At 39.2% G+C, this 12,778-nt stretch overlaps 1 protein-coding gene across 5 annotated transcripts in view; it reads right to left on the reverse strand.

The window, feature by feature from the left end:
• Positions 1–12,778, reverse strand: part of Ap2b1 (adaptor related protein complex 2 subunit beta 1) — a 115,996-nt gene that overhangs the window by 68,893 nt on the left and 34,325 nt on the right. For all 5 annotated transcript variants that reach the window (XM_070027180.1, XM_070027176.1, XM_070027177.1 and 2 more), the window contains 7 exons: positions 10,963–11,184; positions 10,242–10,362; positions 10,039–10,134; positions 8,412–8,527; positions 5,343–5,508; positions 3,943–4,041; positions 596–855 (listed from right to left, as the gene is read on the reverse strand). In XM_070027180.1, coding sequence (XP_069883281.1) covers positions 596–855; positions 3,943–4,041; positions 5,343–5,508; positions 8,412–8,527; positions 10,039–10,134; positions 10,242–10,362; positions 10,963–11,184 — 1,080 coding nt within the window. The remainder of the gene's footprint in view (positions 1–595; positions 856–3,942; positions 4,042–5,342; positions 5,509–8,411; positions 8,528–10,038; positions 10,135–10,241; positions 10,363–10,962; positions 11,185–12,778) is intronic.

Here is a 12,778-nt window from a genome sequence, read left to right on the forward strand (position 1 = left end):
CCTCAGATCTCAGCCTCCTGAGTAGCTAGGATTATAGGCCTGAGCCACCAGTGCCCGGCTCCTTAATTAAAATTTTAAGATAGTTAGCTACAAAGCAAAAGTTCCATGCTTTCTGGAAGTAGGTGCCTAACAGATTTTTCTTATTGATAAAATCAATTTGGTAAAGAAGGTATATGTAACTAAAAATCTGTATTCAGATACAGAATTTTTTCATATAAAACAATCTTGAAAATAGTTTCATTAATATTTTTATGAGTTAAGAGAAGCAGCATCCACTAACTTTATCCATAAGCCTCAATCAAAGCTACTATAAGGGAACAGATTCTACATGTACAAAGATGCTTTTTTTTTCAACTCAGGGAATATTTTTAGCCCCATCTTACTAAAGACCTAAGCAACTTTTAGACTGTTTGGAAGGTCTTCATCATAATTTTCTAAAGCTTTTACTGTCCTTTTAGATTGGAACAGAGGAAGATCCTACAGCAGTAATAGCAATAGGGTATGCATACCACGTTCTTTTCCAGGATTCATAAGCAGGAATATCAACTCTGTCTAAACAGAGTCACTTCTTACTCAAATCTAGTTCACAGCTTACCTCCCATGATGAATTGGCAAGTGTTTGCGATGAATCCCATGACTCCCTTCCACAAATGCATTGGGAGGTTTATGGTACACAGAGGCCAAAGAACCAATGTGGCAGATAAGTTCATCCAGTAGAGTTGGCTCAATGAGGTCTGTCTCTTCAGAGATGAGGGGCTTCTCAGATAAGACTACTTCTTTGGCAGTCACAGGATCAGTTGAGAGAAGGCGCCAATAGATGTAGCCCCGATCTCGAAGGTCAGGATTATCAGAATCCTAATGAAAAGGTTAATATATATAAATATATAATATATAAATGTGTATAATATATATTTATATATAGTGTATATATACATATACATATATATATATGGAACCAGTCTCCACACAAAAACTGAAATTGTTAGATCTGTAGTGATTTATGCGGACTAGTGATTATATATTTCACTGAGACTCAATTACATTTTATAATTTTATAGTCTCTAATGTTTTAAGGAATTTTAACATGAACTGAGATGAATTCAGTGTTAAGATGCAAATTCTAAAGCAAGTTAGAAAAGGAAATAAACTTAAAATTGGTAAGTGAACTGGTTTGAGATGACAATGGAAAAATAGTATTTTTAAAACTATAAATATTAGCAAGAGTATTCACAATACACATTATATCTTACATTATTTCACTAATACCTTCCTCCCCACCCTTATTTTTTTTTTGGTATCAGGCTTTGAAATCAGGGCCTTGCACTTGCTAGTCTGGTGCTCTACCATTTGAGCCAGGCCTCTAGTCCAGCCTTATGCTGGTTACTTTGGAAATGGAGTCTCATGAACTGTTCTGGACTTTAGCTTAGCTAGGATTACAAGCACATACCTTCTCTTCTTGACTCAAATATTTGTAAGCATCTTACAAACCTTGGTTAGGCTGTGGAAATAAGGGGATCACACAAAGTACCTAAGGAGCTCAGAATACTAGAGTATCAAAATATTGTAAAAAAAAAAAAAAAAAAAAAAAAAAAAAAACACGGGCTGGGAAGGTGGCTCAGTGGTAGAGCGCTTGCCTTGCATGCCTGAGGCCCTGGGTTCGATTCCTCAGCACCACATAAGCAAAAAGAAAAAAAAGTCGGAAGTGGCACTGTGGCTCAAGTGGTAGAGTGCTAGCCTTGAGCTGAAGAGCTGAGGGACAGCGCCCAGGCCAGAGTTCAGGCCCCACAACCGGAACCAAAAAAAAAAAAAAACACATTAAAGAAAGCATGTCACTTTTCAAAATGGGCGGGACTTGAGTTTAGTAGCCTTTTACTGTTGTAGTTTTAAAATAATTTCATATATGCGCATAGCTAAAAAAATATTATTAATGCTATGCAGCACAATTTAGCAGTGTGTATAGGGCTGGAAGCATGGCTTAAGTAGTAAGAATGCCTGCCTGGCAAATGCAAAGCCAGAAGTTCAAACTCCAGTACTGCCAAAAAATAAAACAAGAGTATGTCATTACAGAAAGAAATCTCCCCTAATCATTCAAACCCTTCCACCTCTCATTTCCTCATCCCAAAAATAATCATAATTAACAGTATGGTATTTGTTCTGACAGCAGCCAAGCTTTTATGCTCAAGGATAGCATTCTACTACTTGAACTACAGCTGCACTTCCAGCGTTTTGGTAGTTAACTGCCCAGACTGGCATTGAACCGCAATCCTCAGATATCATCCTCCTGAGTAGCTAACATTATAGACATGAGCCACTGGTACCCAAGACATGTAATTTGACCACTAAGGCCACTGGTCATATTTCCAAATCAAAACCCAGCAGAATTTATTCAATTTTATAGTTTATATAATTTAAATTCTATTTATTTTACTTTTTATCTCTTTGCAGCACATTTTATTGGCAGTACAGTAGACACATAGTATCTGCAGGTATTTGGGTCAAGGACAAAGCCATTGAGGAGAACCCACAATTGCTCAGTACTATACTCAGTTCAGTACTGTATCAGGAATGCTTACAATTGCTCAGTACTATACTCAGTTCAGTACTGTATCAGGAATGCTTGATCCATTCTTCCCATAGCACTACCCAATTTCCACTAAAGATCTTTCAACAAATTTAAAAGTTTTACTTTATTATTTAAATTAAGTGTATTATTGCCCCCTTTTCCACCTTTGTGAGTTACCATAACATTTGGTTGCTTTTTGGGCACCATTTTCTTTTGAGGAAGTATGTTTTCATAAAGTTAGTAAGAGCAGAGGTATACTCAGAACCCAAAAAGTAAACACAATTGACAATAACAAGAGTCTGAGAAGCTTCTCTGTATTAATTGAGCTTCATAATGCACATGTGCCTGACTTGTTGGTTGAGATGGGGCTCTAACTTTTTTGCCAGGGTTGGACTTAAACCATGATTCTCCTGATTTCCTGAGTAGCTGGGATTATAGGTGTGTGCCCCCATGCCTGGCTCCAAATCTTTTTCTTCTGATCAAAACTATCACATAATTCAGAGGGCTAAAATCATTTTTTTAAATCCATGGAAGTAGCAGAAGCACTCTGATATGAAAGCTAATGTTGCCCTGAAGCTATTACACTCAAAGTTATTTTACATACCTTCATTAACACTAAAAATCTAAGTTCAGGTGGGTGTTGGTGGCTCATGTCTGTACTGATAACTACTTAGTAAGCTGAGAACTGAGAACTGAGAACTGTTTAAAGCCAGCCCAAGCAGGAAAGTCTGTAAGACTTTTTTATCTCCAATATAGTTCATAAAAAGCAAGAAGAAGAACTGTAGTTCAAACGGTAAAACACTAGTCTTGAGCAAAAAAGTTCAGGGACAGCACCCAGACCCTGAGTTCAAGCCCCAGGACCAGTTTAAAAAAAAGTCTAAGTTCATGCTGGGCGCTGGTGGCTCACACCTGTAATCCTAGCTACTCAGGAGGCTGAGATCTTAGGATCGTGATTCAAAGCCAGCCCAGGCAGGAGAGACCATGAGACTCCTATCCCCAATAAACCACCAGAAAACCAGAAGTGGTGCTGTAGCTCAAGTAGTAGAGCACTGGCCTTGAGCTGAAGAGCTGAGGCACAGCGCCCAGGCCCAGAGTTCAAGCCCCATGGCCGGCCAAAAAAAAAAAAGTCTAAGTTCAACTTTTATGAATTACCACTTAAACTCAAGTCAGCCAACCTCATATTTAAAAGCTGTAAGAAATCAATTACAATTGAGTGGAATGCGTTGTGTTAAGAGGTATTGTTTTACTATTGTCACAAAATTTAAAGACTGCATTTCTTATAATTAACACATCCCAAAATAAACCTTCTTGAAAAGAGTTTAATAAACTCTTACAGTGTGAAACATGGAATATCAACTCACTTTTTTCAGATTTCTTACCTGTGTGGCCAAACTTAAGACTTGCTGGACCAACTCCTGTGTTTCTGATGGCTTCTTGAGGAACAGCTTCACTATGGCAGTAAGCAGAGTAAGCTGCACCTAAACAGGTAAGATTTGATTAAGAAAAAAAAAAAAAAGTTATTTGGGTTTTTCCTTGGGCTCATCTCCAAAATAGTGACTCTAAGAGAATAAATTTCCAAGGAGTCTTTCTGATTATGGTTATAGACAAAGGATGAAACTCAGCCAATAACAATATAGCAACCAAAGGTTTCTCTGAAAACTCATTAGCCTCTTAGTCTCAAATTGCACTATGGCACTATGGCTTGTTTCTAGGACTGATTTACCACCTGTACTTTTTACACTGCATACTAACATACTGATAGTGATAGAACTGGGTCCTGATCAAACGTTATACTATTTACTCCTATCAAAACCTAGAAGTTTAGGGGATTATGGAATTACCTGTTATACTGGGGAAAAAGCCAAAACAGTAAATTATGTCATATTACAGCTATTTATTTATGTCATATTACAGCTATTAGCTGAGCTACTATTAACTGCCATTAGGCCCATTAAAATTAAAATTGTAATAGATTACATATATGAACTTCTAGTTGCTGTGAGAGGAAAAGGCCTAATAATTGATCTGCTTCTCTGGGCCTGTGGCTTCTATTTTGTTCAGGAAGAGGGATAGATAGGAAAGTCTTATCCAGAGAAATCTTTTCATGCCTTGCCACAGTCTCAGATAAAAATCTCTGCTGTAAGGAACCACAATAATTGCTAAGATGAATGTATAATCATTATTAAATAACAGAAAACAAAAATTTGACTACTGCTGAGATTATTATGACCAGCTGCTGTTAAAGTGTAGTTCTGAACCACCATGAGTGGGAATAGCAGCAGCATTCTGAATCCTGTAAGAAATGTGAGCACATAGGCCCATCTCAGACCTATGGAGCCAGATACTCTGGGGCAAGGTTCAGCAACCTGTGCTTCTTCAACAATCCCCTCAGGTGTTTGTTTTTTGTTTTTTTTGTTGTTGTTGGTCGTGGGGCTTGAACTCTGGGCCTGGGCGCTGACCCTGCACTCATCAGCTCAAGGCTAGTGCTCTACCGCTTGAGCCACAGTACCACTTCCAGGTGTTTCTGATGTTCATTAAGTTCTGAGATTCACTAACCTAGGTTATGCAAGTTTGTTACAATAGACTCAGTACAACTGAAAAAGTCATCCCTTTGCTTTGGGTAGAAAACTGATTACACATACACACACACATACACACAAACACAAACATACACACACACACACACACACACACACACACACAAAAGCACACACAAACAGGAAACTGTCTCTGATATCTTCCCAAAGAGATCCAGGACATGGGACAAAGGAGAACTTACCTGAGTACTTTCATCATGAAAACCCTCCAAGAAGCTCTCTAGTAACTCATCTGCATTGTCAATTCTCTCAGCATATTCTCCCACAATCCAAATCATAGCTGCTCGAGCATCTGGCTCATCTAGGGAGTCTAAGTTTTCACAGAGTGTGGCAATAATACTTTCATACCTGACACAACAAAATGGACTATGGTTACTAATGACAAAACTAACAACTACTCTTAATAGTGAAGCTTAAGGGCAAACTATCGACAAAAGATTACACATCAAACTATCAAGAGTCACTTAGTCAAGAGACTTATATGGTCTATAAGTGAGAAGTTTATAAACGTCTAATGTTTCCTTTCAATTAGGTTTTAAAAGCTAGGTTCTAACTGGTTATGAAAACTTATCAGAAGCTAGCTCATCCTTGTAATCCTAACTACTTGGAGTAGAGCCTAGGAGGACTGCAATTCAAGGTCAGCTTAGGCAAAAGTCTGAGACCTCATCTCAACCTCAATTCAATCAATAAAAACTGAATATGGTGGTTCACACCTATTATTCTAGCTCTGCAGGGAGCATAAAATAGGTAGATAGTAGTTTAGGCCAGCCAGACACAAATGCAACTCTATCCAGAAAAATAACTAAAGCGGCTGGGAAGGTGGCTCAGTGGTAGAGAGCTTGCCTTGCATGCCTGAGGCCCTGGGTTCGATTCCTTAGCACCACATATGCAAAAAGAAAAAAGCTGGAAGTGGTGCTGTGGCTCAAGTAGTAGAGCGCTAGCCTTGAGCTGAAGAGCTGAGTGACAGCACCCAGGCCCAGAGTTCAGGCCCCACGACCGGACCCCCCCCCCAAAAAAAAAAAGAAAAGAAAAATAACTAAAGCAAAAATGGCTGGAACACAGCTCTAGTGGTAGAATGCCTGCCTAGCAAGCACAGGGAGCTAAGTTTAAAAAACAGTATATCAGCCAGGGGCCAGTGGCTCACACCTGTGATGCTAGCTACTCAGGAGGCTGAGATATGAGGATTGTGGTTCAAAGCCAGCCTGGGCAGGAATGTCTGTGAGACTTTTATCTCCAATTAACCACCAGAAAACCAGAAGCAGCGCTGTGGCTCAAGTGGTAGAGCTCTAGCCTTGAGCTAAGGAGCTCAGGGATAGCAATCAGGCCCAGAATTCAAGCCCCACAACCAATCAACAAACCAACACACACACACACACACACACACACACACACACACACACACACACACACACACACACACACACACACACACACACACACACACACACACACACACACACACACACACACACACACACACACACACACACACACACCAATCCACCCCTCACAAAGAAAACAAAACCCTCAACACACACACACACACACACACACACACACACACACACACACACGCACACACACGCACACACACGCACACACACACACACACACCAATCCACCCCTCACAAAGAAAACAAACCCCTCTCAGGTAGTCTTTTCATAGAGAAAAATCAACCTGTGGTAAGACAATACCACTATCTTAAGTTTCTAATAATCATTTTTAAAACAATCAGAGAACTTCCCTTTTATGTCATTTTGCTGCCAGAAATCAGTTTTTAGAAAATAAAATTAGAAAACAGGATCGTCCAGTAAGAGGCCTTTAAGTTCTTTGTCCCTACAGCACACACATTGATCTGTTCCCCCTAAGAAATAAGTAATTTAAATATTTATTTTTATAATCTCTCTCATGTTTATCATGTTGAATCCCTTTCCTTGGCTATGTACATTTAATTACCTACCCTACTTTTACTGATTAGAACAGGCTCTTGGTTACTTTCTTAATCTTAAAAGTAAACTGTCATAGCCACTTATAAACACAAGTGAGACATTTCTCTATTTAATCACAGTGACATAAATGTCTTCATCTTTAGTCAAAAATTTTAGAAACCTGACCCTTTTCTAGGAGAATGATAAAAGTTTATGGTCTCCTTTCCAAAAGTACTATTTCTAAAATTTAAAAAGTATGGACTTTATTTTCAAGCTTAGTAAACCATTACTTTGTCAAAATATTTCTATTAAATCTTAAATACATTTTAACTTACTACAAGTTGCTTCATTTAACACTATATTTAAAGACTAATCAGAAGCTTTAACACAACATATCCTCATGATTATATGGCAAAATGAGATTTAGAATCTTGAGAAGTGAGCTGGAGGCAAGGCTCAAGTGTTATTATAGCACCAGCTGTAAGCAGTGATGTTCACAGACCTACGCTTATTTCACTCAGATTTCTTTGGGACCTGGGGCTTCAACTCGGCCTGGGTACTATCCCTGAGCCTCTTTGTGCTCAAGGATAGTGCTCTACCACTTGAGCCATAGCACCACTCCTAGCATTTTCTGAGTAGTTTATTAGAAATAAGAGTCTCATGGACTTTCCTGCTTCAAAGTACAATGTTCAGATCTCAGCCTCTTTAGTAGCTAGGATTACATCCATGAGCTACCAGCACCCAGATCACTCAGCTTTCTTAATTGCTTGCTTTCAGAATCAAATAGAAAAAGTTATTTTTAGTGCATAAACTTAGAGGCCTCAATCTGAAACAAGTGTGAAGTTAAAAGGCAGATTTTTGTATGAGAACAGCAATAATACTTCAGAAAAGGCTGGTGATTTACTGCTATATTATTTTCCAGAGTGCACAGTACAACTGCTACCTTGCTGGCTTTTATGACCAAGTGGCCACATGGTATATTCAAACGGAAACACTATGAGAGGGAAAAGTCCCATTCATTCAAATGGGTAGAACAGAGTATGCTCATACAACCTGGAATAGTTCCCTACTTAGTGGTAACCTTGCCATCAAAGACCTGAAATGTTAACTTTATGCCATATACAGTGCATATTCAAGCAGAGTTTCATTTCTTCTATAATAGTTTTATTCCTTGTTAGCTAATTACTTTATATATAATTTGTGATTTAAATGAAGTATCCCACTCTGGCTGGTTATAATAAAAGCAGTGATTCTTAGTAAATTTTAAAGTTCCTTATTTAAACATTTCCCAAATGATCTGAAAAAGAAAAATTCGGACATACTTGTTGGGGTATTTGCGGAAAATGTCCCTGATGACAACAATTGCTTCTTGGACCACATAATTTACTTTTGTCTGGATTAAATCAAGCAATGTGCTCACACAGCGCTCTGCAGATTGCTAGGAAAAAGAACATAAAAAATGAGAAGTCATATGATGTATCCAGTAACATGTCCATCACATTTCAATAAAACACACTGTTCAATAAACTAAACTAATTGAACAAGTACTTAATTTGACTAACCTATACTGCAGGTTGGCTATCTGATTTATGTCTACATGAGAAGTTCTAGATATGCACAAAATCTTACTCATTACTAATAAATTTGATAGAGGATTTTTCTTTTCTTGTCAAAGCAGAATCCAAGGAAGCCATCAGCCAGACTGAAATAGCAAGACAAGACAAAGAGAGATGGGCCTAGAAACACAGGTGATTTATGGGTCTAATATTATGCTTGAGGAGCTGAAAGGTGACAGGGGTGTAATAAAGACACATGTTAGAAAAAGAATTATTTGTATTATATCCAACATATTCACATATAACTTTTAAAACCCTATAGTAGAAAGAACAAGTAATAAAGACATATGATCATAATTTAACAAGGTAACCCAGAAACAAAGACCTCATATATCTGGGTGTCATAGCTCACACCTGTAATCCTAGTTACTTAGACAGAAAATGGAAAGACTGAAGTTTGAGATCAGTCTGAGCAAAAAGATCCAGCCTGTCATCCCAGCTAAGCGAAAAGCTGAGATAGGGTGAATCATGGTTCTAGGCAGCCCAGGCAAAAAAGTTTGCAAGACTCCATCTTGATAAAAGAAACTAGACATGATAGTTGGTATATGTCTGTTATTCCTGCTCTATTGGAAACATAAAACAGGAAGGCTATGTACACTGGGGGGGGGGGGGTGAGAAGAAGACAGAGAGAGGAGGTGGGAGGGAATGAGAGAGAAGGGAAAGGGAGGAAGAGGGAGGGAGAGGGAGAGAAGAGAGAGAGAAAGAGAGAGAGAGAGTCAACATAATCACTGAAGAAAAATGGCTGGAGATGTGGCTCAGTAGTTGAGAGCCTGCATAGAAAGCTCAAGGACCTGATTTCAAACCCCAGTAAACAAAGAAAAACAAACTGATAGAGAAGTGTGAATGGTGAGATGTATGAACTCAGCTTCTTTTTTTCAAAGCAGTAAATTAAGATTACAAGCCTGTAATCCCAGCACTTAAAAAGCTGAAGCAGATGCTGGGTGCCAGTGGCTCACACCTGTTATCCTAGCTACTCAGTAGGCTGAGATCTGAGGACCACAGTTCAAAGCCTGCCTGGGTAAGAAAGATCTGAGACTCTTATCTCCAATTAACCACCAGAAAACCAGAAGTGGAGCTGTGGCTCAAGTAGCAGAGTGCTAGCTTCAAGCCAGAGAGCTAAGGGACATTACCCAGGTCCTGAGGAGTTCAAGCCCCATGACAAGGGGAAAAAAAAGAGGGGCTGGAGGTGTGTTTCTGGTGGTAAAGCGCCAGCCAACAAGTAAAAGCATCAGATACCGAGTTTGAGTGCTGGTCTTGGAGAGAAAATAAAAAGGGAAAAAAGAGAACATTCAAACTCTATAAAATGTAATTTCAACTTCCAGTGGACACTTACCTCTACTTTGATGGCACATCGTCCAATGGCTCGAACAGCTTTTCGAACAAAGTCAACATCTACCTCAGTGGCATATTCCTTCAGTTCTGCTAGAACCTGTCAAATACCCAGAAAGCATATAAACATCAGGCCTTCTCAAACATCAATCTCATGGACTAGTCTCTTCTGAGAGCCAGATTTTCTGAGACTGCATAAAGCCGGACCTGAGCAATGTTGGCTTGGGATGCCAGGCGAATCATGATGTCCAACTTCTCTAGTTTAACATAGATAGGATCATTGTACTTCACAAAGAAGACTTTGATTTCCTGCTTCAAGATTTCAGGTCTACACAAAAAATATAGGAAAGACAAGTGAATATATGTATTTACTGATAGATCCTTCTGGGTTTGTATTAATATCTAATCAGTGTCTCTCTCTCTTTCTTTTTCTCCTCTTATGAAGAAAACTCATGAAGTTCCTCTATACTTCTCTTTTTTTCTCCCAGTTACTAGGAATCAAACCCCAGGACTCACACATTCTATGTAAGTGATCTATCACTGAGCTATATATCCCCAGCCCATCTATCCTCATCAGTTCCATCTGGCAGACTATTTTTATCCTTTTCAAGTAGCAGGGTACAAGCTGCCATGATGAATGGCTGGAAGAAAAACAAACTAGCTCTAAATTACAGCCTGAACCTATCAATAGCAATATATCAGGAACAGATCCTTCAGAAAACAAGCTTCACTACAGAACAACATCAGACATTTACTACAAAAATACACTGGCATCAACTGTAAATCCAATGATCTTTGATCTTGCTCTGCTAACATTTTTATTTCCATACAGTAAAAAGAGATTAAGATTGGCCTACTAAACATTTATATTACTAAGCTTAATTCAAATTCATAAAAACTTTAAGTTACCAATTCACTATTTCCCAACCTTTTCTGGACAATTAGATTGATGTTCCTCAGGGCAACATATTGCACTTCTGGCTCTCCAGACAGCAGTGTGACAAGTGGAGGAGCTAACTTCTTCAGCAGCATATTGTAGTAGTCAGAGTCCTTGGGTAGCAATTCTAGAAATTTCATTAGGACCTTTACTGCTGAAAGCACCACTGCTGAGTTGGCATGTGATAGCCGGGGAGTTACCCGCTCACAGATGCTGGGGGTGGAAAAGGAACAATTAGTAGCTTGAATTACAGTGTCTTTGTCCAATCCACTCTATAAGGTAGCATATTTCAGAGTCCCATGGCCCAAGTAACAAGAAACTCAAGAATCAGTTAGAAAAATTAAAGCTCCATGCTTAGGTCAAATTGGGATTCAACACCGCAGAAGCCATATACCCAGCAAATTACAGGCAGAGCAGGAACACCAGAACACTTTAGGAAACCAGCAGTAGGGGATGTTCAAACTATAAGGAAACTAGCAGTACCCCAAAACACATGAACTCACACCGATTACCTTCTCGTTTTACAGTCCTTTGTCTCCCCATATTATGTTAGGCCTCCCTGCCTTACAGCCCATTTCTACTCAACCTATAGGAAGTCAAATTAAGCATTCTGAAACACATTTCATAGTGTGAGTGATTTCAACCCACTTGTGACTTAAGATTTCACTGAAAGGTACAGAAGAAGGTGGGTGGACAGGAAAAACGACCCCCTCTCCAAACTTCTGCTTTCAAGTTAAGAAAGCTCTGAATTTTTTATTGTTGTTGCTGATTTTGCCTTATTGATTTATTTTTACTTTGTCAGTCACAGGGCTTGAACTCAGGGCCTGGGTGCTGTCCCTAAGCTCTTTTTGCTCAAGGTTAGCACTCTACCATTTTGAGCCACAGCTCCACTTCCAGTTTTCTGGTGGTTAATTGGAGATAAGAGGCCCACAGAGTCAGTGGCTCACAATCCTAACTACTCAGAAGACTGAGATCTGAGGATCATGGTTCAAGGCCAGCCTGGCAGGAAAGTCTGTAAGACTCTTATCTCCAATAAACCACAGAAAATTAGAAGTGGTGCTGTGGCTCAAGTGATAGAGCGCTAGCCTTGAGCTGAAGAGCTGAAGGACAGCACCCAGGCAACAAGTTCAAGCCCCACCACCGACCAAAAACAAAACAAAACAAAACAAAGAGTCCCACAGACTTTTCTGCCCAGGCTGGCTTTGAAACCATGATCCTCAGACCTTGGCCTCCTGAGTAGCGAGGATTACAGGCACGAGCCACCAACTCCTGGCTGGTTTTAAGTATAAGAACATCATTGCATTATTCTCCCACTTCCTCTTCTTCTCCTAGGCCCTCTTACACTAAGATTCCTCATGAACTCTTAACCTATTTAACTATCAATGCAGTAGACTTCTCTGAAATCAATCTAAGTTTGATAAGCTTTTGGTCAATCTACTGAGTAGGTCCTTAACCAAGTAGGCTACATTACTCTTTTTATATTGTATCCACCTTGCTGGTTGCTTACCTCCTTCAGATCTTTATTCAAGTGATAGCTTCAAAGTAAAGCTTTCCCCTCACTTTTCTAAAAGATACAATTCCTTAATCTCTTTATCTTTATTAACACTCATCCCCCCTGATATATTTACATACTGTATTGAAAAAAATCTCAACACACACTCACACTCACACACACACACACACACACACACATACAAGTACATGTATATATATACCCATACGCGTACCCCCATCCTCAGACTAAGTGCTCTATAATGTCACAATTTGCTGAGTGAATGAACTGAATAAATTAGTGCAATGTCAGTCA

This window comes from Dipodomys merriami, unplaced genomic scaffold, assembly GCF_024711535.1.
Source record: "Dipodomys merriami isolate MVZ:Mamm:240054 unplaced genomic scaffold, mDipMer1.0.p SCAF_19, whole genome shotgun sequence".
NCBI lineage: Eukaryota > Metazoa > Chordata > Mammalia > Rodentia > Heteromyidae > Dipodomys > Dipodomys merriami.